The sequence below is a fragment of the Elephantulus edwardii genome, unplaced genomic scaffold (assembly GCF_000299155.1).
Source record: "Elephantulus edwardii isolate Elephantulus edwardi_28Jun2011 unplaced genomic scaffold, EleEdw1.0 scaffold00148, whole genome shotgun sequence".
Taxonomy (NCBI): domain Eukaryota; kingdom Metazoa; phylum Chordata; class Mammalia; order Macroscelidea; family Macroscelididae; genus Elephantulus; species Elephantulus edwardii.
This window is the reverse complement of record NW_006399898.1, coordinates 6,310,057-6,333,982: the sequence shown is the minus strand read 5'-3', so window position 1 is coordinate 6,333,982 and position 23,926 is coordinate 6,310,057. Positions and strand designations below refer to the sequence as shown.

Sequence of the window (23,926 nt, the reverse complement as noted above, 5' to 3'; positions counted from 1 at the left end):
CTGCTGGCCACCCACCCCACCCCCGCTTCTGTCCACCCAGGCTGCTGGCCACCACCCCACCCTTGCTTCTGTCCACCCAGCTGCTGCCCCCCAGGCTGCTGGCCACCCACCCCACCCTCGCTTCTGTCCACCCAGGCTGCTGCTCCCCTTGCTTTGCCCCAGGCTGCTGTCCACCCAGCCCTGCTGCTACCCCCCCCCCAAGCTGCTGCCCCCCTGGCTGCTGTACACCCAGGCTGATGTCCACTCTCCCCACCCTGCTGCTGCCCCCCAGCCTGCTGTCCACCCAGGCTACTGGCCGTCCACCACCCTGCCGCTGCTGCTCCCCAGGCTGCTGTCCATCCACCCCCACCCCCACTGATGCCCCTTCAGGCATCATTTCTTTAGGCTGCTGCCCCCTTTGCTGTCCACCCAACCCCACTGTTGGTACTGCTGCCCCCCTCCCACTCCCCCACGCCCCTTTCTCCCACCCTACTGCTGCTTTTTCAAGCTGTGCCTCCCCAGGTTGCTGTCCACCCCATACACCCCCTTGTGCTGTTGCCTCCTCCATGCTGTGCCCTCCAGGCTGCTGTCCACCCTACATACTCCCCATTCCACTGCTACTCCCAAGTTGTGCCCCCAAGGTTCCCTCCTAGACCAGTCTTCCAGGTCTCTGCTTCCCAAGACTGTGCCCCAAGGGGTCCCCTCCCAGAGCGTCCCTCAACCCCTTTAGTTAACAGGTGTTCCAGTAAGGAGCTTAGATCTAGTGTTAAATGAGTTTTCAGCGTTATAGATTCTGATATCATAGCGTTATCAGGATTCTAAACAGACACAACCGTTTCAAGAACTGACGTGTGGAAGAGATAGCCCAAAAGACTTTTGTCACTGCTTTATGCAATTTAAAAGGTTTTAATCACATAAGTGACTTTTGCTTCAAAACAGACTCCAGTTATTCACCTGACCCTCCTTTCACCCTGTATCCAAAAAAGAAGCAGTAGAATTACTTGGGATGAATACACGTTTTCAAAGCTTCTCCAGCACAATACTTTCCCATTTACAGGGCTAGCAAATCCTTTGTCGGATTTCTGTTTAATTTTGAAACAGCTATCCATGAGAATGGAAGTACTAGCTGATGTATGAGTCCTGTTTCAGAAAACTATTGCAAGAGTTGAACATGCTTTTGTAGGATAGTCATGGTGGTATAGCACTTTTAATGTGGACTGTGCAAAATTCAGTGTTAAGGGATTATTTTATGATTAAAAGCACTCTTTTGCAAAAGAGCCTGGAGACGCTTAACTGTGTTCACATATGAAGTGTCCACCCAGTGGCAAACTTGAGTTTGGGGACTATTCACTTGTAGCTACTAAAAGGTCTTTGCTTTTATCATTTTTATTAGGAACTTTGTTACCTGTGTTGTGTTGTTGCTGCTATAACAATGACCCAGCCACAGCATAATTTTCCAACTGCTAAAATTTTGAACATACAAGAATTAAAACCAGTGTATCTGAGGAACAAAGAAGGCCTAACAATTTAGAAAATGCCTGCCTCGATGCCAGCGAGGACTAATTGAATTTTTCAGATTGCCTTATAAAAACCTAAATGACAGGACACAGAAAAGTTGAGAGTCAGAACAAGATTATGTAAAACAGAAAAGACAAAAATTACCAAGGCAGAGTTTTAAAAAAAATATATATATATTTGTATGTGTGTCTTGTTTAAAAACACAATGAATTGTTCTTTTGATATTTAAGCAAAGCTGATTTTTTAACATTTCTTTTCATAACACTCAAAAATCATTAACAATTGTTTGCATTTTCGTCTGGATATAGGTTCTTTTTTTAAATTTGTTTCTTTTCGTTGCTTTCTTTTAACATTGGTCATGTTTCACCCTTTTTTTTTTTTCATCCCCTTGTCTGCAATCAACTTCTTCATTCCACTAAGGCTGGGCACAGAGTAAGTTTCTTCTCTTAGCTCCTACTAACGTGGTGCTGGGGCGGCTGATTCCTGGGTTTCTCACCTTTCTAAGGTCTGTCAAATAAAAAATAACAAATTCCCATGCTTTGATTGTGTTGGTTCCTTGTTTGAATATAACAGGACTTCCATTTACAGAAATTTCTGGCATTTTTAGAAGAACCATAATCTGTCTCTACACTGACCTGTCAAAGTGTGGAATTTGGGCAAAGCCTTCCTAGAATTACTTTTTTAATGCAAAGCTTCCTTCCCTGCTGGTAATCAAAGGATTCGTTTAGTGAGGATGTGTACTATTTGAAATCATTTGTGTGGCCATGCACGCAGTTATATATTTAGGCCACTAATATAGGTGACTTTTTAGTTTGTGGCCCTCCGGCCAGTCTTTCATTGTTTTTGTTCAGACATTCCTCTAGGTCGTATAGCCCTGGTGTACAAGTTGCTGTCCCGTGGTCACTTGTGGTTGCTGTGAGGCTGAACACTGTGACACAGATGTGTCAGATGCGTTAATGGTTGGCTACCCAATGCGAACTGAGAGTGGGGTGGAGCTCCCCGATTAAACAAGCGTGGAAGGAGGAGTGGCGTCCACTTCCATAATAGCTTGCCTCTGGAAACCCTATGAACCTGGAGAGAGGATGAAAGGCACACAAGCGTCGAGGACTCTCCTTCATAGGGTCGCTATGAGTCGCCTGCGACTCCACGGCACTTAACAACAACAATATAGGTTTGTTGTACGTGGGAGTGATCCACAGTACTTGATAGAATTTAGATCATCAGTCCTTATAAAGTACCATATCTTACTGGTATTATTGCAAGCATATTCAGATCCAACTGCTCATTCATTATTAGTCCCAGACATTTTCAGCCTGTCATAGACATGTAAGGAGCCCTGGTGGTGCAGTAGTTAAGTGCTTGGTCCATGGTTGGAAGGCACCATTCATTCCTGGGCAAGAGGAGGTGGCATTCTGAAGCTTGAAACTGTGGAGCGCTGTGGGTGATCCACTCTGCCCTGTAGGATTGCTGAGAATCGGAGTGGACTTGATGGCATTGGAGATCATTTTTGTAGACATTTACCTTTATGAATTCAATATAGAAATAATTTTTTACCTTTTCCCCCAAATGCCAGCTTCCCACATGAGCTATAACATTACTTCAGACCATATCTGAAGGAATCCCCCTCCTCAAATGAAGTGTGTTCTATCTTCAGGTCTTTTTATATTGATTACGAGGGTGATTTTCAGTTGTTCAGATTTTATGTCTGCTAAATTCTGCATTGAAACATTAAGTAATACCAGCCACAACTACCATTCTTTATAAAGAAGAAACTTATTCACCATTTTGAAGGGTGCTAACTTTGTAACCCCACGTTACTTCAGTTGCTCTGTCCTCATAACACCCTGTCCTCTGCACTCATTTTGATTTTTGTTGCAAAATGAATTAAGCTTGTTTTAGTTAATCATTTTAATTTTGCATATTTTAATTTTTATTCATTTTTGCTTATGAAGCCTGATGGAAAAATGATTTTTCATTTTTCCTGTTTGAGATATTTCATGTTTCCTTCTATTATGCTTAAAAATAGCCATCCCTTTCCAATAGCAGTTGAGGCATTTATTGATGGTGTCCAAATGCGAAGATGATACCCTGTCATAGAATTGAGGTGCTGATGAGAATTAACATGAAGAAACTGATTCCATTGTCCTCTGGGATTTTAAAATAACCTTTTGACAATAGCTTAACATTTTCACAAGATTGAGTAGTTTATATTTATGAGCAAAAAATTAATTTTTGTTATATGAGACCATGTTGTAACTCTGAACCACCTTCCTGCTAAACTGAACACTTTATTTTAGCCAGTTTCCTTTTTTAAGGTGCTCTGATGTACATGAAAGAGTTTGAAAATGTTATTTTTTACGTTTGGGGACTATATGGAAATGTAGAGGTCATTTAATTCAGATAGGAAAATTAGGGCAGTGAGGGTTTTTAATAATGAAGACAATATATCAAGGATTATAAATCCGAAGCATATATTTGCCCTGTTGAAACTATAGGACTTAGCTATTTTTATACATCTGTAATGCATGGTTAATAGTTTAACAAGTTTTTCCCCCCTTCCTACTGTGCCTCCATATAGTGTCAATCTAGAACACATAAATTGTCAACTTTCTTTCTCTATTGTTACATTTTTTTAAACAATCCCCATTGTTAGTGTTCCAAAATTATAGAAGAGGCTTTACATTACAGCTGCAGAAATAAGACGACTTAGGTCAATCTTCAGAAATTCCATAGTGCCCGGTAGTGTATGTTTCATTTTGCAGTTTCTAAAATTCGTTACAATTAACAGATCCCTAAAACAAATTTTTTTAGAATTCTTGATTTTATTCTTGCTGTTTAGTCTAGAATAGCTACTTACATGATGTGCAAGCAATTAACCAAAATAAAAGAAGATTCCTTTAGAACAGATTATGTTCCCTTCTGTAGCTTCTTCCGAAGGTCACAGTAGCAACAGTATGGATCACATACATTTGTAGGGTTCTCTGAAGTCTTTGATGAGTTTGATGTGGTAGGTGTGAAGGGAGAACGGTATGGCTTGATAGCTCTGTTGGTCTCGTCTGCACAGTATTTTGACCCTGTTTAACCCTGTACGTTGTCTCACTTCACACTTTAAAGTTGGTGTTGGTGTTAGGAGATCTGCACATCCCACACCGCTGCAACAGCCTGCCAGCTAAATTCAAAAAGCTGCTGGTGCCTGGAAAGATCCAGCACATCCTTTGCACTGGAAACCTTTGCACCAAAGAAAGCTACGACTATCTCAAGACTCTGGCTGGCGATGTTCACATTGTGAGAGGAGACTTCGATGAGGTGACGTGGCCTGATACTCCCTTTCCCTTTTCCTACATGTATAGTACATAGGCTTACCTTTAAGACCAGGGTTTCTCAATGAAGGAAGTTTCGGTTTTTTGTTTTCTGAATAAAAACTTGTGTATTTGCACATACATGCTTTTTGGAACTACACAAGCCCCTCCCTTACTATTTGTGAATGATTTATTTGGACCACCCAGTAAAAACATTAAAGAGCCCTGGTGGTGTAGTGTATAACTTGGACTGCTAGCCAGTCGCTCTGAGGGAGAGAGATGGCCTGTTCCCTCATAAAAACTTACAGCCTCGAGGAGGGTCCACTTGCCTCAGAACCAACTACGGGCACAGAGTTGGGTTGCATTTTGGAATAAGCATATTAAATATTTGTCCTAAATAAATAAATTGATACTGTATAAGTGGCTTTGTCCCTGTATTTTTTTAGTGCCTTAATTTAGTTTATAAACTTTTTCTTGGGCACTTCTGATCATCACCAGCTCTTCTGAGTACCCTACCCTAATTCACCATCATTGCTTGCCTGTGTTAGAATTTCTTAATTATCTTTCACCACTTACGGTTTGTTCTCCAGATAGGACCCAGGATGATCGTTTTTAAATGACTTCGGAGAATCTTCTTCTGGTGCCTGGCTCAAGATTGACATTAAAAGGGCATGAGAGAATTTTTTTAAATTTTTATTGTATTATTTTTACGTGTACCATCAAATCAGATCTGACTGGTACAGGAGGAGATTGCCCCCTCCTTCTCCAGCAGAGCATCTGGTGGATTTGAACCGCATACCTCTGGGATTGCAGTGCAGCGTCTTGCCACTAGGCCACCAGAGCTCCCTTGGCATGAGAGAATTTTATGAGATGATAGAATTGTTCTGTAACTTTAGGTCCCTGATGCTTCTATGACTATATGTGTTTGTGAAGAGTCATTGAACTATATACTAAGAAGGGTGATTTGACTATGTAAATTATACCTCAGTAAATATGTCTTTAAAGAATAATTAGGAGTTTTGGAATTCTAGCTTTGCCCATTAGCTAATAATGGTACCAAGAGGATAGCTGCTTCTTTCTGAGCTTTCATTTCTCCTTTGGAAAACTAGGATTAGACTAGATGATGTTCAAGAAGTCTGCTAATGCTAACATAGTTTAATTTAGTGTGATAGATCTGATTCCAATATGAAAACTTAAAATATTGTGAGTAATTAGAGTGTAGATTTATTTTAAACATACTAGGAAAACTAGAAAACCCTTCTACAGGAAACAAAAAAGTGACCTAAGTGGAAGAATATTCTGTGCTCATTGATAGGAAACCTTACCATTGTCAGTAAAAATGTCTAACACTTAAAACAGTCCACAGATAGAATGCAGTCCCAAATCAGATCCCATCGTCAATAAGAGAGAAAAAAGTAACCATCAGCTTTATATGCATGGCAAGGAAGGAGACCCCAGAAAATCAAAGTACTACTAAAGAAAAAAAACACAACAAAGTAGGAGCTCTTTGACATCCTGTTAGCCTGCCATGGTACTCAGAACAGCTTGGTTCTGATACAGCAACAGAGTTAGAGACCAATGGAACAGACTCAAGAACTCAGAAATGAATTTATTCACCTCTGGACAGCCACTCTTTGACAGGAAGATAAAATCTGTTAAATGGGGGAAAGGTAGCCTCTTTCGCAAATGATGCTGGTAAAATCTGGGAATCTATTTGCACAAAATTGAATCTTGCGGAAATAAGAGTCATAAATCTCATACTGTGTACAAAAACTAACCCAAGATGCATCATGGACTTGGGCATAAAACTGAAAACTATAAAGATCATCAAAGAAAAAATTGGGACATACTTAGGAACCCAGTTGTATGGCATAAATAGACTCTAAAAAGTCACCAAAAAATAACAACAGAGACTGAAATAGATTATTAAAATCTTCTGAAAATGAAATACTGATGTGCATCAAAAAAATTTCTCCAAAATAATAACCTACTGACGAGGAAAAATATTTGGCAGTGACTTTTAGAGAAGACAAATTGTTCATCTCTAAAGTCATAGAAAACTGTCTCAACAAGAAAATGACAAAACAACTCAGTGCCTTATAGGAGAGGATTTGAAAAGATACTTCATAGAAAATATTAGATAGGCAACAAACATGACAAAATATTCAAGATCATTAGTTCTGGGAGAAATGCAAATCAGAATAACAGGGAGATATCATCTCACCCCAATAAAAATAACAAAATTGAGTAAGATAGTAAACACCAGCTGCTGGTCAGAATGTAAAATAGTGCAGCCACTATTGTAAGAAGTTTAGCATTTTCTTTAAAAGTTGAAAATAGAAATACTATTTGATCCAGCAATCCTGCTAAGTATACGTCCTAAAAAATAAGAGCTTCCACATGGACAGATGTGTTCACACAGTGACAGATCATGCAATGTTGAAAACCGGTTCATGACACAGGGCATGACATGGACAAATGTAGAGGACGTTGTGCTGAGTGAAGTCAGTCAGTCCCAAAGGGACAACCCACTGGAGGGTCCACTGAGAGCAGGTTCTAGTTCAACAGCAATGAGGGAGTGAGTTATTAGGAACCAAATTACAAGGTTTGAATAGTTTAAATCTTTATTAAGCAGCTCCACACACAAGGTGTGTGACTTTGGGCAAATTATTTTAACTTCTCTGAGCCTCTGTTTTCTCATCTGTAAAACTGTATTAATAGACCTTTTCTAAAAAAAAATTGACCTTTCCTCTTACTATTTGTATTAAATAGGTTGATATTTGTAAAACATTCGCGGGCGCCTGGCTCATTCCTGGGTGCCGCAGGTGACTGGTATGTTTGAGTTGCCATGGTTATTTCAAGCTTTATGACTAGTAAATCCTGGGGTGTAATTTGAGCACATCCTGACATCTGTCTAGAATTCTTAGGTAGATAAATGCCTCCATTTTAAGGATTAATTATCCTCTACATCATATCTAAAAGAAACAGTACTCTGTAGAAATAATCAGAGTTAAAGAGGTTGTATGATGAGTGAGCACCTCTGTAGCCTTAGCTCCTGAAAATATTCAATAAATACACTGGCTGTGTGGTCCTGTATCTAATGCCCACATAACAGTGAACATTTTAATGGACTGATTTTTCCAAACATCTCTAAAGTACACCTTCTTTGTGTTTCTCGTTTTAGAATCTAAATTATCCAGAACAGAAGGTTGTAACTGTGGGACAGTTCAAAATCGGTTTGATCCATGGCCATCAAGTTATCCCCTGGGGAGATATGGCCAGCTTAGCCCTGTTGCAGAGGCAGTTTGATGTGGACATTCTTATCTCGGGACACACGCACAAATTCGAAGCATTTGAGCATGAAAATAAATTCTACATTAACCCAGGTTCTGCCACTGGAGCATATAATGCCTTGGAAACGTGAGTAGTATGCAGTTTGGAAGTCTGTAGGCTCGTCGTCAAGCTAATAATTGCACATATGGTGTTTCATAAAGAGAACGACGTCTGGTTTAAAATGCTAAGCCTTTTTGCCAGGCTTTTGGTAATTGTTCTCTTACTACATGAGGAACAACTGCAGTTCTTGAATCCACATTGTTACTTGAGTTGGAAATGAGAGTGCTGCTACTTTCCCATGTCTGTGGTCTTTGACTTAACACTCCCATGTAGGTGATTTTTTATTTATACTGGGGTTCCTGTCCCAGTGGCTCCGTCTTACATCAGTTATGATGGACGTCTGTTACTTTCCTTTTTTTTTAAAGAATTTATTGTCCTCAAGGAGCACTGACAGAGACCACAGCCTCTCAAGGGTCAGGCTTCAGTCTATTACTTTTCATTTTCACTGTTACCCTCTTACATACTGGGTATCTTTGTAAATCTAGTCTTTGTCTTGAGGGATTGGCAGGAGAAGAAGAGGCTTTCAGCATTGTGTATAGTATTACCATTGATAAAACATACCAAAAATGCCCAGCTACCACTGCTGGCTGCGCTGAAAGGGTTCACAATAGGACGGCTGGGTAGAGTAGGGGAAAAATATCCAACAAAACGTAAAAAAGATCAGGCTTGTTGGTCTGATAGAGGCCCTTGAATCAGTGGCCTTTAATCATCCTGTAAGTCACTCCTGTAACTCAGCTTTCAGCTGAATGATAGAAGGGCCTTTAAGCTGAGCAGTAACACCAGGAGACACTACCTCCCTAGGACAGCCAGCTGTGTGAGATCAAAGGGCAGCATTTGCCAGAGAAGCAGCTCACAAGGCGAGGGGGCGGAAAGAATGGGAAAGGGGAACTGGAAACAGGAAGTGGCAAGGGAGCCCTTTCTGGGCTTGCAGTCAGTGTCACAAATGTATGAATCCTTGAAAATGAGTTTGCTGTGTAGATTTTTTACCCAAGTCACAGTAAAATGTTAAAAAATAGTCTGTACTTAGTGGCCACTCAAATACATTATTACAAGTTGGGGACTGTTGTATAAAACACTAACATTACTATTTTTTTCTTCCAGAAACATTATTCCTTCGTTTGTGTTGATGGATATCCAGGCTTCTACTGTTGTCACTTATGTGTACCAGCTAATTGGAGATGATGTGAAAGTAGAACGAATCGAGTACAAAAAGTCTTAAAGCTAGGCCTGTCTTGATTTTTGTTTTATTTTTTCATTCCCATTTAAATCAAGTAACTAAACACTGAAAGCCACAAATTGTATCATTTTTTTTCTATTTTACAGTAGAATGTATCTTCCCTGTTAATACTTAATTGCTGTAAGCTGCTTACAAACTATGAGAATTCATATTTAGTTTACAGTATGTGATTTCTATGAAAAAAACGTCCACCAGCTAGTAAATGATCAGTGTTAAGAAAAATGCTGGTAAATAGTGAAGTTGGTATCTGGAACTCTATTACAAAAGAAGTGCATGAAGAGAAAGAGACAAGAATTCCTTGTGTATGCTTTTATCCATTCAGAAATAAACTTTTCTCTTCCATTTGTACTTTCTTGAAAACTTCTTTAGCTTAGAAAAACCTTGAAAAATTAAAAATATGGTGTTCTGTATCAGGAGATCAAACTAGGTAAATATTAATGTGATGATATTGATAAGACCACCTTTCTGAGCACGCTTAACATTTCCTTGTCATAATGTTGACCTCAGATTAAACTTTCTGAATACTTATTTTCTACGTAATAAATCGGTGTATACATATGAACTCAGTGATTGTTCAAACTATTAACTTTTCCCCTTTTAAACTGACTTTAATTAGTTCCATTTTTCATGATTCAACAAAAATAGTGTTATAAGACCATTTTTAGCAGAGAAGTACAAGTTAAATATATACTACAAAGAATTCTCTTGTCAGTGCAACTGCTCTCAAGTAATTTGAGTACAAATAGCATCTGTTTATTGAGTGCCTGCTTTATTAGCTAAGGGGTTAATTTCTGTTGACTGCTGCTTTATATTAGGATATTATTGTTGTCTGAAAAACCAACAGGCAAACTTACTGACTAGTCTACATGTTTCAGTTACAGATAAATTATTATCACTATCATCATATAATAGAATTAAAAGAATCAAATTTAGTGGCAAGAGAAAATTTTAATAGTATTTAGCAAGAAATACAAGCATGTAGTACACATAAATTTTATTACACAAATAGCATTGGCACATGAAACCAGTTACATTACTGTGAAAGTTTTAGACAAACCAAAATTGCTTAATGACTTCCTGGTGAATGGCAGTATTCCTGTGAACACAGAGGAGACAGTTCACAGCCCCCCTCCCCCCCGCCCGCCTTTGGCACGCTATCCTCATGTAGGTTGGTGTTTGAATTCTGTACACAAGACGGGAAGGTCAGGTCAGCATCAGGTGTTCTCCCTGTTCCTCAATCGACATTGACTGCATACACTGATTTAGGAAATCCTCTTCCTTCTTCTCGTCATTCACATAAGGTTCAGAGTAATCTAGAGAAACTGAAAGAAAAATGAGTGGTACCATCTTGCAAAGAATTGGTTTCATCCTGAAAATTCTTAATTGCATGTAAATGACAACCTTTAACATGACCTGGCTTATTAAGCCTTCTGCAAAAAAACAATATCTTGGAGTTTTCAAAAATCCTCTCTCTCCTCCCCTCAAGTCTTTTATAAACAAGTGCATAATAGTGTGTTCTAGCCAAGTTACTATATAGAAGTTCTATTAGTAAATCTTGTCATTGATTTTCACACTCTTCTTTCAGTTGAGTCAGCCATATGTTTTCTTGTTAAATTAAACCCAGCAACCCCTGCCTTGGAATCACTTCCAGCTCATAGTGGTCCTCCAGGATACGGTCGGATTTCCCTCAGAAATTCTGGGGTTATACTATTTCTGCAACAGGCTGCTTCATCTTTGTCCCATGCAGCAGCAGATGGGTCTGAGGCCCCAGGCTCGGGGTTAACAGCCGAGCATGTAAACCACTAGGCCACAGGGCAAAGTGAGCTCTTCAGGGGCCTGTCTTCAGTCATTGCTTTAGTTCTCTTTCATTCCTCTTGTTTCTTGGAGACCATGCAAGTGTTTCTCTTTCGGAGGTTTTCCCTAACTCTTCTCTTTAGACTTCGCTCTGCTGGTCCCTCCCTCATTGGATGGGCACGGTAAGGTATGACTGCAGTGGCTTCATACACAGCACTGGTGCTCATTTCAGAAAACCTTAGTCATTGCTTCCCCACCCACTACAGTGACTTGGAGAAATTCCCTCACTTCCTTCTAATCTTTTCTGAGGAACACTTGCATACTTTTCCCCCTGGCCTGGTGGAAAGAGGAGGGAGCAGTGCTGGTGGCCTAGTAGAAGAGGTTGTGCTGTCAGCCTCAGGCAGGCGACTTGAATCCACTAGCAGCTCCAGAGGCGCATTCCCTCCTGTGTGAGTCCCAGCCTCTGAAGCCCCACTTGAGTCAGCTCTGGTCATTCCCGACCTGATGACGATGAGGTTTTCTATCTGTGGCCCCACAGTGTTTGTGTTACCAGCCTGTCCTGTAAGGCACCCAGATGAGACTGCCGCCTCTGTCTCCTATGGAGCAGCTGGTAGCTTCAGACTGCCAGCCTGCCTTCTTAAGTGCCTCAGAGTGGACTTGAACCTCTGACCTTTTCATTAGCAGATAAGCATGTTAGCCATTTTCAACACTCGGGACTTCCTGTGAATGAGACATTTGTAAAGTATTACACGAAATATGTTGCTGGAGAAAGTGGAGGGTCAGGAGAGGAAGCCCTCAAGGAGATGACTGACACGGACTATCACAGTGGCTGTGAGCATGGCAGGGGTCACGGTGATGCACAGGACGGGGCAAACAAGACTTGGCTCTGTTCATAGGATCGCTGTGAGTCATTGTCGACTCGATGGCACCTACCAACCACCTGCTTTAAAGTCATCCTAGCCTTGATAGGGAGGGCACTCAGGTGGCCTAGTGATAAGAAGCTACCCTGCAGTCCTGACGGCATGTGGTTCAAATCCAGCAGTTGCTCTACTGGAGGAGGGTGGGCAGTCTCCTCCTGTGTGATTGACTGCCTCTGAAAACCCTCTCGAGGGTCAGCTGTAGGTTGGTTCTGACTTGACATCACAACAGCCACCACCACATTGATAGGAGGAGTTCTGGGGGGCATCAACTGTTAATTCGTAAACTGCTGACTGAAATATAGGCCTGGGCTCTACTCTCAAGGTCTCCTCTGCATTGATGAGGTTACTATGAGTGAGATTTGACCCCACCTAATAACCACCTTGACACTAAATATCTCTGCAGGTTACAGATGCCTTGAAGCCTCCTCATGTCTGAGCAGTGTGATACAGGTGGGCAGCCCAGCACTATGTAGCCCCCAGGGCTCCTGCAGTGTGCTGTGTGTTACTGTAATAAAAGCAAACCTGAATTTCACATTTGGTTTTCATTAGGTCCCCAGCTGACACTGCCTGCTTGGCTGTGAATAACTGCAAAGCTGGAGGTTTGAGCCATCAGCAGCATCAAGAAGAATCCCTGATGATGCACCTTGTAAGATTACCCCAGAATCACTGCCATTACGTCTGTTCTGTCTCACAGCGACCCCCGTCAATTTTCAGAGGCTGTAATTCTTTCCTGGGGAAACTGCCCGTCTTTCTCCTAAGGCCCAGCAGGTGAATTTGAACTGCTGCCCTTAATAGCCTGGACTATTACGCATCATGCCGCCAAGGCTGCTTTCTGTAAGATTACAACCACTGACAACTCCATGGAGGGCAGCAGCTCTACGGTGACACACCTGGGTCACAGCTGACTGGACAGCAACAGGCTTGTGTTTGGTTCAGTAGTAGAAGTGACATTAAATTTCATGAAGTATATTTTAAGCATCTTTACAGATACCTGTACTTTCCGTTTCCTGTTTACCTGGTTGCATGAAGAGTCGGCTTGGTTTTCGAAAAATCTTCAGTGATTTACATCTTGTTTTAGTTGCAAATCCAGTTTTTAACCTGTTAGAAAGGAGAGTTTCTTTATTGGAGCCAGCAAAGTGAACAGCTGTCTAATCCATGTGGGGAATAGTGCAAGCTCTTTTAATTGAACCAAAGACACCCCTTCAGCCCCCACATTCTCTTGTAACGCACTGAACCTGAAGTGGGAACCTCACTTCTGGAGGATAGGTTGAATACTCTTCAGGCTTCTTTAGCTCTTCCTACCCTCTCTTTTTTGTCTTAGAATATTATTCTGTGTAGAAACAATTAATGATCTTGCCTTTTTGAAAGTATATGTATTATTGAAATTTGAGTGGGAATCATGTTTGAGAGGAAAACCCTGGATGAGATGGATTGACTGAGTGAGGTAATGGGGATGGGTGTATAGGAGACAATGAGGTTGGCTCAGGACAGGTTGGGGTTCAGGCTGTTTTAGGGTTACTATAAGTTGCCGGCAACTTGACGGCACATAACAACAACAACAACATATTTGAGAGGGAAATCACCTGTCTTTCTGGCTGACCAAGAAATATTTACCATAATTCTACAAAATTCTTCAGAAAGAAGTACTGTATTGCACTCAATGAAGAAAACATCATTTTTGTGCTTTGTGCCTGGTCTGGTCTTAAGTTTAGCAAAGTTAGCGTATAAGAGAACGTTAATATCATAGAACCATCCTTCAAATAACTGGCTGTTTCACCCGCTTCTGGCAGTAAGAACAGACCCTTCTTTGTCTCTCACTGGTCGCCAGAGGGATTGGCACGTGATCATTTCAGGTGCACAGCCAGCGGTGCCGCCAGGGGGTCCCAAGTGCGCTCTCTCCAGCTGGTGTCGCCAGGTGGTGCAGGGGTGAGGCTGCTTCTGGGAGCTGAGACGGCCCCTTTGGTGAGCCGGGACTCCTGTCACACAGAGCACAGTGAGCTGGACGGCCCTGCCTCGGGGAGAAGGCGGCCGAACAAGTGAGGGGCACCTGCCTGGCTCCATCACGTGCAGGCACTGCCTCTTCATGAACATCCTCAGGTAGTGAGTGTTGTAGATCTTCGCAATGCTACACAAATAGCGCTTCTGGCCTGCGGTGAGGTCGGGATGCTGGAACAAGAAGCAGGGGACAGTCTCACTTGGAGAACAGAGGTTGGCACTATCCCTGAAAGGTTTCAAGTGTTCCATGAGGTTATGCCTTATGCATGTTTACATTCAAATATATTATCTGGTCAGTTTAAAGGCTAAGATGTGCCTGGCCCAAGCCCTAGTATTTTCCATTACTTCATATGTATGTGTGTGAAAGTTGTGAAGGGAATGAGAGATCTAAGAATCGATGCCTTTGAATTGCAGTGTTGGTGAAGAGTATTGACTATACCATGTCCTAGCCAAAGAACCAGCCTCTGCCTCAGAGGACGTGCAGCCCGAGTGCTCCTCAGAGGCAAGGACGGTGAGACTGTCTCATCTACCTGGGCCTGTTACCAGGAGGGGTCATTCCCGGGAGGACATCAGACTCAGAAAAAGAGGTAATTGGTGAAGGAGAGGAAGACCTTCACAGAGGTGGATTGACCCAGTGATTGCAACAATGAGCTTGAGCCCAGTGGAGATCGTGTGGATGGCATAGGATCTGGCGAGGTTTCCATCCACAGTACATCACTTTATTGTGAACCTCGGTGGACTCCACAAGCACCTACTGCAGGTGAGTTTGCCAACAAGAAAGAGAAGCGGTTATTTCAATAGGACAAGTGCTGCTCCTTCCCATGTGTTCTGACCTTTGGAAACAGCTGCTCTGGAGAAACAACGTGTGAATCTAAGGTTCTGTGTTCCATGTTCCCCTCGGGGTGGGAATCTCGCTTTCTCAACCCATTCTAGCATTTAACTATTGGGCTTTTTGATGGTAGAACACGGTACTTTTTAAAAGTGACCAAGTTCCTCCGCTTCAGTTCACCTGAAACAGCCTTCCCAGCACCAGAAACATAACTGGCTGTATTATGTGGTCTTCGCTGTATGGGATCTTGATGGACGTGGTCACCCTACTTGCTAAATTCACTTTAGCAACAAGGCTTCACTGTGTCTGTGTGTGTGTGTGTCTATGTATGGTACCCCCACAAGATTTATAGAATTAAATACGTAATAAACCCATAAAAGTTGTAAAACATTAATCACAACAATTTCCCAGTTTGCACAGGTCTTTAGTAACCAGTTCAATTGTTGACCAGTTAGCAAAAATTCTTCTGGCAGCTGTGATCTCATAAGTGATAGACGTCAAGTGCTTGCTTACTGTTTTCTGTTTTTAAATCTGCTTGCTTCTGATGTTTCTGTCCTTGAGCAGAATCTTTATGAGGCTGAGCTCCCAACTCTAGAATAGTTCTTTATTTCGGCATCTTTGTGCTTGGGGTAGGAAGCTTTCAGAATAAAGGTGCATTAGATATCAGGTCTCATTGAATTCCTCTGATAAGTCTCTAAGGATAATATCTTTATAGTTGGTGCATGAATTTACCCAACAGATCTTTATTTGCTCCTGGACACAATAGTGTAATGGGTTAAGTATTGGGCTGCTAACTGAGAGGTCACTGGTTCAAGCCTGCTGGCTGCTCTGAGGGGGAAAGACGTAGTTGGTAAAGATGCCTGACTTTAGAAGCCTGGGAAGCAGCCTGCTCTGCCTTTCAGATCCCCTGTGGTCAGAACCCATTCCACAGCAGTGGGTTTGCTTTGGTGTTTAGACAGTATGCAGAGTGTACCTTGTTACCTTGCAGGGGAAAAGTCCACATGCTCTGTTGTTAACATACCTTTCGAAAGGTTGCATCCTTCATTGATTTGGGGATATGAACTGTTTGAAGTTGAGGAGTTTTCCATAACTCATGCAATTTGGCTATGTGTGAGTCCACTCTGTGGCCATCTTGGAGTTCCTCTGTAGGCAAGATATTAGCATGTCAATTTCATCAATAAATCACTGAGAAAAAAATTCTATCAATTTGCAAGTTCAAGTGATTATCCAGGAGTAATATTTGGCATATTTTATATCTGATTGTTAAATTTGTTTTAAGAGCACACAAACATTTTAAACATTCACTATGCAACATTTATTTAAATGAATTCAAAGTCAGCAAAACAGCTTTTGTTAAATTATGTATGAACTGTGTTGTTTTGAACTCAGCTGAGAGGCAAACTGTTGATGGTTCCTCAGCTTTTTAGTTTACCATGTGTCAGAAGTAGAAGACAAAGGACTATACAAACAGGATTTATATTTTAAAGATTTATAATACTGTTATTTTACCATTCATTTTACTTGTGTATGGAGTTTTGAAAGTGTTAATACTAACTACCAATCAGAATCTACCAGGCAACAATACCATACATCCCACACGTTTCTCTGAGAAACAGAACACTTGATGAGATTAATTTTTCATAGATTTCCTTGTATTGGACTTAAGATAGAATAATGAAAATTTTATCCCTTTAACGATGCGTAAGTTTATTAACAATTTTTACATAACCTTAGTGATATTGCTTTTAATACTGTAGGCAAATAGGCGTTTTTTTCCCGAGCATTTTATGATGGACATTGACACTGCTAATTAGTTTCCCATCTAATAATTCACACCCAGTTTGTTGATTGAAATTGGTTGCTGTTCATGCATTGTGCTAGCCCTCTCCTCATTCCCAGGAGCTCAGTGCCCATCTTTCTTCTGGTGAGGCGCTCGGGGTTTTAAGCTGCCAGAGTCCTCACAGACTAGGCCACAGAGCTCCCTTGTTCTGAGATAAGAGACTGTTTGATCTTCTGGCTTGTGTTTTATTTCTTTTCTACATTTTACTCTAATTTAGTAAGAATTTTGTTTAGGTAGGAATGTAAACTAATGAAGAATGTAAATTAATGAAACTAGAATGAAATACATTGAAAATACATTTTATGCATTGTATTTTATCTAAACACGCTTTGCACAGGGATATATGTTCTATCCCTATATGGAGCCATACTCCCCCCACCCCAACTATAAGGACTAAGTTTTCCAAGGAAAAGCAAGTGGGAATCCAAATGTATGTATGTTTTGTGTGCCCTCAGGTTGGAATCGACCCATAGCTGACCCTATAAGGTTTTCAGAGGCTCTGAGTTACACAAGAGGAGACTGTCCACCTTCCTCCTAAATAGTATCTAGTGGATTTGAACCGGTTGCCTTTGCCTTGGCAATACAACTCCTAACCCAGAAGGACACCAGAGCTAGAGTTCCTGACCTTTACATATAGTTGGATTTAAATGAGATATTTAAAAACTACTGTAACTACTGTTGTATATATGTGTGTGTACGGGGGGAGGGGAGAGAGTGAGTTAATGGATTGCACCTCTCTCCCCACCACTATGCTCTTGGGAGCCCGTCTTACTCTGTCAACTCCATAAGGGCAGAAATGAGTGTTCTGAAAGTACTTATTTTATTATTTTTGTGTGCATGTACCGTCAAATCAGATCTGACTGGTACAGGAGGAGATTGCCCCTCCTTCCCCGGCAGAGCATCTGGTGGATTCGAACCGTGCACCTCTGGGATTGTAGTTGCAGCTTCTTGCCACTAGGCCACCAGAGCTCCCCTGAAAGTACTACCTTTTACTTGAGAAGTTGTGGTATCAGTTTCAAGGTGCACCTGATCCGAAATAAGGTCTTTTCTATGACTTTTTATGCACCTGAAAGTGGAACAATGAGTAAGGATGACGGAAGAATTGATGCCTTTGAATTGTAATGCTGGAGAAGAGCACTGGAGATCACTGGGCCTGCCAAAGGACAAACAAGTTTGCAACCAAACTGCTCCTTACAGCCAAGGATGGTAAAACTTCATCTCACATGCTCTGGGCATGTTGTCAGGAGAGGACAGTACTTGAAAAAATGATACCATGTTGGGAAAAGTGGAAGGTCAGAGAAAGAGAGGAAGACCGTCAATGAGATGAATTGGCAGACTGACTATAACAGTGGGTTGAAGCATATCAGAGGTGGTGAGGATAGGGCAAGATAGGGCAAGGCTCAGACCTGGTGTTCATGGTGACTGTGTTGATTCCATGGCATTGAACAACAGCCACCTTTTACTTCAGGAGCCCTGGTAATATAAAGTGTTTTATTTTAGACTGCTAATCAAGAGTTGAGAGTTTGAAACTGGCCAGAAATGGCAGAAAGCTGAGCTTGCTTTAACCAAGATTTATAGTTCAGACGTCAAAGACAGGTCACCGTGAATGACTGTGACCTGAGGCTAGTGAGATCCTTTACTTCAGGTGAAAGGGAAACGCTAGCAATGGGAAGTAGGTCTATCCTCTTGAGAGCCGTGAACTTTAGACATTTTCCTTTAATCTGTATTTAAACCCCACACTCTTCTGTATTTTCCAGCTAGCATCAGTTACCACTTTTCATGTCAGTGCTAATTTTGAAAGACCTTTTTAAAGATGCTTGATGTGGTATTGACATGAAAGAGCCTGCTGGATTGTTCTCTGAAAATCTTAAAGACTTAGTTCACCCGCTATGCTAATGCAGTCTATTTTAAGTGCTCCATTGTGTAAGTAGTTACCAACATACTGAGTTCTCCAAACCGTGCTATTCATACATGATACCTACTTTCTAGTCAGTACTCACCAGTACCTTTGGCATTCTGGTCATTAGAATGTCCTGATGATCTGTTTTAAAAAACAGGAGTGAGATGTAAATGATACACAAAAATTGACAGCTTTTTAAGCTCTAGCAAATACTTAAAAGGAAAAGGTCAGCATTGCATAGGGTCTTCATATTTTCAGTGGATAGGACTTACAGAATTCACCTTATAATTCTTGTTAAATCCTAATGACTCCCAGGCTTTTAGAAAGTGAGTTAATGAAACTTTTTCTTTAACAATTTGCTGTAAGTTTAGTTTTACTTTTATAATCTCCTAATTAGACCTTGTAATTACCTCATATAGTAGTTTGGATGCCCATCTAACCCAGAAGGCACATTCTTTTCTATTTTTAATAAAGTAATTTGGGATTTGAGAAGACTATCCTATTCTTTATTATATATAATTAAGGTGTGTTGGAACAGATATTCCAGAGTGTGTCTCACTCTGTACAAGCTTTTTTTTTTCCAGACAGTCAAAACACCACTCTTCCACAATTATTCAATGATCTTGATCTCCCAAATACTTGGGACACAGCAATTCTTTAATTGAGCACTGTGGGCAGCAGAAAGGAGACCTGTGACCCCATCCCACTTTTGTGAAGTCCTCAATCGTAAAACCATGATTCAGTGACAGTGATTCAGTGACTGCAGCTTGCTCTCTGACGGGGCTGACTCAGGCAGCACAGAGCCCACCGCTCTGGCTTTTAGGAGGTATGATGGGAGAAGGAGGGGTAAGCAGAGAAGAACTGGGGTCCCTAACAGTGATTTAACCTGCAACCTTCACCAGCCGGAAGTAGTAAGATGTACTCAAATGAAGTGAGGTTTGAAAGAAAGGTTTTTCACCATAAAGGAAAAAGCGAAGATCAAAGTGTCACCAATACTAACAGCCGTGTCTCTTTGGCGATTCTGATCCCAGGTCTGACGCCCCACAGGCACCACTGACTCAGAAGCCTGTCTCCCGCGCTGCCCTCCAGCAGTGGACGCTGCAGCCCCACAGTCCTCGCTGCACGTGGGCGACTGTCGCAGTCCCACCTCTGGTCACTGCACCAAAATCCTCAGCCTTCCAGAAGCCCTTTCCCGTGCTCATCTCCCTTCTCCATCCCAACCAGCATTTTCCCTGCCCTCCCTCCACTGTAGGGAACCAGTCCATTCACCAAGCAGCCTCCCTCCCTCCACCTCCAGCAGGGCCCACAAACCCCTGGGACCCCGCAGCCTTACCCGCCACCACCACCCTCAAGCCGGGCAGCTGCGGGCCGCTCTGCGGAAGAGCTGCTCTGTGTCCAGTTGGACACCTGTCCCTGGCCTGGCATCTCCTCCGGATGCCCGGATCGCCGGCCGTGTTCAGGGCAGCCTTCCCTGGCTTTCCCCTGGCGCCCGTGCGTCAGACAGGAGGTATTGGGGTGAAGAGGCAGACGCCAGAGACTCGCCCCCCTCCGATGCGGTCCGGACACTGCCCGAAGAGCTTCGGGAGATCACGATCCTGGAGCTGGGGTGGTGGGGGCGGGGCCGAGTGCTCAGTTGATGGCACTTTTGTACGTTTGTGCTTTACTCTAGAGGGGATGAGTCCCAAGAAGAAACGAAGCGTGCTCCTGAAAACAAGAAATGCCCGCCACTTCGATATTCCAGACCTAAGTGAATATGCAAATCATTAGTATCCCATCCAGGCACAGAAGCCAAAGCGCCCTGCGCAAGGATGCTGAGCGTGCTCCATTATCACCTAGGCAACCACACTTCGCCTGCATCCCAACCACAGCTACATTTGCGCACGCGCAAGCCTCAAGCTCCGCCCAACCCCTTTCAACCTTTCTGCAGATCGCGTTTTCACGTGATTTGGTCCTTGCGCCTCTCCGTGAGACGCAAGTGAGAGGTGTGGCTAGACGGCGCGCGAGAGAGGAACGTGGGTTGTGATTGGCCCGCACGCCGTATTTCCGGAACTCAGCGCCCCGCGGAGGCTCACGGGAACGTGGCAGCCGGCTGGGTGCTTTGCAGGCACCTGGGTTTCGTGTGCCCGGCTTCGCTTGCCGCCCGAGTGCTGTCATGCCTCGGTATGCGCAGCTCGTCATGGGCCCCGCAGGCAGCGGGAAGGTAGGGGTTTGGAGGGGGGAGAGGTGGGGCTTCGTTGGGGGTTGAATGGGGTTCTGGTCCTGGTATATTAGGGCGGCGAGGTTGGGTATTGACGAGCCTCGGCTACTCATTTCCGCGCCCTTTCTTACTTTTGAAAGGGAAGTTGTAATTGTTAATACTTAGCGGATACCTGGGGGGCTCTGGTAGCCTCTGATAAGAAACTGCATTGGGGGGAGCTCTGATGGCCTAGTGGCAAGAAGCTGAACTGCAATCCCAGAGGTACATGGTTTGAATCCACCAGATGCTCTGCTGGAGAAGGAGAAGCAATCTCCTCCTGTACTAGTCAGATCCGATTTGAAGGTACACACATAAAATAATAAAATAAGACTTTTTAGGGGAGCTCTGGTGGCCTAGTGGCAAGAAGCTGCAACTACAACCCCAGAGGTGCTCGGTTCGAATCCACCAGATGCTCTGCCGGGGAAGGAGGGGCAATCTCCTCCTGTACCAGTCAGATCTGATTTGACGGTACACGCACATAAAAATAATAAAATAAAATAAAATATTAAAAAAAAAGAAACTGCACTGCAGTCTCAAAGCATGCGGTTTGAATACACCAGCCGCTCTGCGGAAGGAAGACGGTCAGCTCTGGGTCGGATCCTTTTGCCCATTGATTACCCCTAGCCACGGTATGAGGTCGCTCCAGTTTTCCTTTTACAGAGACGGAAAGTGAGGCCCAGAAACATAAAATCCTTTGTCGGAGATCACACACTTAGTAAGCCGGATTTTGAAACCAGTGCTGCCCTCAGTGAGGACCCTGCTAGTGTCAAGGCTGCCCCATTCGCGGGAGATTGTCAGAGCGGCCATAGCTGTGGCCTGTCATTACTAGCCCCGCGGGTTCCTCCATGGCGATCCTCCTCCGCTCTGACTTCTGTGGCTTTGTGACCTTACAGAGCACCTACTGCGCCACCATGGTCCAACACTGCGAGGCCCTCAATCGATCTGTCCAGGTTGTGAACCTGGATCCAGCCGCAGAGCACTTCAGCTACTCGGTGATGGCTGGTGAGTCCCGGGGCCCTCCCCTGTCATGCTTGTAGTAGACCTAGTGTCCTGGAAGGCTCCTGACAGTCTGTCTTGCTACCCTGGGCCCAGTGGAGAGCTTTGAGTAGTAGTTTCCACCTTGACAGCAGAGTTTCGTATGTGATATGTCTGTAGTGAATTTTTATTTTGTGTTCAATTTTAGCAAATGATGCCTTATTTCCAGCACTCTGCACCTTTCTACCTGACAGTGTACCTGGGAGGTTATATTCGTCAGGACCTCGTTAGTCCCCTAATAGTAGACCCTGCTTCAGTGAGTGCTGTGTACCTGGGTGATTGTCTGCAGAGGAGTTGACTGTATATGTACATGTTAGCAGTAAAACTAGCCTATTTTGGCTGGAAGTTTTGCTATTCTGCACCCTGTCACACCTTTCCAGACATCCGCGAGCTGATCGAGGTGGACGATGTGATGGAGGATGACTCCCTGCGGTTCGGTCCCAATGGAGGGTTGGTGTTCTGCATGGAGTACTTTGCCAGCAATTTTGACTGGCTGGAGAACTGTCTGGGCCATGCCGAGGACGACTACATCCTGTTCGACTGTCCAGGTATGTCAGCCGTTTGAACAGGTTGCTTTTCTTGAAGCTGTGGTGCTTCCACCCTCAGTAGGAATGTTTGCAGCTCTGAGCTGTGCTGCAATCAGTCAAGCCTTATGATTCCTGGCCTTGTTTGTGTAATTCAGCTCATCTCATTCAGTAGGTCAGATTGAGTGTATGTACATGCACCTACTTCATGGGCTCTAATTTGTTCATTGTGTTTACTGAGTGCTGACTTGAAGCTCATGATCAAGTGGGGGGTATCAGCTGTTGTAAACACAGATCACCTGAATAATTTTATGTGGGGTTGTGACAAATTCTCCACAGAGTCACAAGGAGGTCAGGTGGCCTTTAAACTGAGCCTGAAAGGGAAAGGAAAGGGAGGGAAGAGTAGTTCAGGCAGAAGTCACAACATGCTGAGGGCCTTGAGGTGGGAGGAGCGAGGTGCAGCCGAAGAAATGAAAAACTGACACACAGAGCAGGGCTGGAACATGGACGTCTGTGAGGTAAGACTGGTAATCGGAGATCACCACATGTGACCTCTTAAACCTTACTGTGAGTTTCGATTTAACCTTACAGTGGGGAGCTCTGGTAGCCTCATGGTAAGAAGCCCATTGCAAACTCAAAGGCACACTGTTCAAATCCACCCGCTGCGCTGCTGAGGAGATCGGGCAGTCTCCTCCTGTGTAATTTACCCATGGAGGGTCAGCTGTGAGTTCCAGCTCAGTGGCACATGACCGCTCGCTCCCTATGGTCATTGACCCTCCCATTTCTCTTGCTTTGTGTTGGGCATACCGGAGAGAAGTGTGCATATCATAAAGCAGGGGCGTGCTTGGAGGCCCCGTAGTGGTGGACCTTGCACTGTTAGGGGTTTATGTAGTAGTGCTTTCCTACAAGATTTGGGTTTTCTGTGACTGGCTGATCTCCCTGAGTCCTTCTCTAGGATCACCCGTGTTGTGAGCTGCTTTGCAGATTCGTTGCTATTCTGTAACGCTGCGTGGCAGTCCGTCGTGTGTATAGTACCTTCACTTGGTCACTCTCTGCTGTCCAGGCAGAACTGGCTCTTGGCTGATCCTCCAGTGGCCTTTCGGAGGCTGTCAGTTGCATGAGAGGAGATCGCCCATCCTTCTCGTGAGGAACTGCTGGTAGATTTGAACTGATAGAGAAGGGGCTATGCTCCCAGAGCTTTCTGTGTAGAACCTTAAGTTTTCTGATTGTTGCAAGAGAAAGTGTGACCCTTGAACACTTTGCCCCGATTTTTACAGTCTTCCCAGAAGAATGAGTTTCTTGTAATGCAGTGCCTTAACCCTTGTGGTCCGTAGGTCAGATTGAGTTGTACACACACCTGCCTGTGATGAAGCAGCTCGTTCAGCATCTTCAACAGTGGGAGTTCCGAGTCTGTGGGGTTTTTCTGG

At 43.4% G+C, this 23,926-nt stretch overlaps 3 protein-coding genes across 4 annotated transcripts in view; 2 read left to right on the top strand and 1 right to left on the bottom strand.

Moving 5' to 3' along the window:
* Positions 1-9,774, top strand: part of VPS29 (vacuolar protein sorting 29 homolog (S. cerevisiae)) — a 10,938-nt gene extending 1,164 nt beyond the window's left edge. Inside the window, exons 2-5 of one of the 2 annotated variants that reach the window (XM_006894662.1) lie at positions 1,918-1,929; positions 4,612-4,803; positions 7,981-8,216; positions 9,291-9,771. In XM_006894662.1, the coding sequence (XP_006894724.1) occupies positions 1,918-1,929; positions 4,612-4,803; positions 7,981-8,216; positions 9,291-9,408 (558 nt within the window). In that variant the 3' untranslated portion in view covers positions 9,409-9,771. Of the gene's footprint in view, positions 1-1,917; positions 1,930-4,611; positions 4,804-7,980; positions 8,217-9,290 lie in introns of both variants that reach the window. The other variant, XM_006894663.1, reaches the window with a different exon arrangement.
* Positions 9,775-10,629: 855 nt separating this feature from the next.
* Positions 10,630-20,129, bottom strand: FAM216A (family with sequence similarity 216, member A). Its single transcript, XM_006894661.1, has 7 exons — positions 20,038-20,129; positions 18,805-18,845; positions 15,986-16,107; positions 14,192-14,306; positions 13,942-14,116; positions 13,156-13,238; positions 10,630-10,748 (listed from the first exon to the last, which is right to left on the bottom strand). The coding sequence occupies exons 1-7, from the start codon at positions 20,127-20,129 to the stop codon at positions 10,630-10,632; spliced, it is 747 nt and encodes a 248-aa protein (XP_006894723.1).
* Positions 20,130-20,856: 727 nt separating this feature from the next.
* GPN3 (GPN-loop GTPase 3) overlaps positions 20,857-23,926 on the top strand; it is a 10,868-nt gene continuing 7,798 nt past the window's right edge. The window contains exons 1-4 of the mRNA XM_006894717.1: positions 20,857-20,904; positions 21,834-21,942; positions 22,356-22,523; positions 23,834-23,916. Coding sequence (XP_006894779.1) covers positions 20,857-20,904; positions 21,834-21,942; positions 22,356-22,523; positions 23,834-23,916 — 408 coding nt within the window. The remainder of the gene's footprint in view (positions 20,905-21,833; positions 21,943-22,355; positions 22,524-23,833; positions 23,917-23,926) is intronic.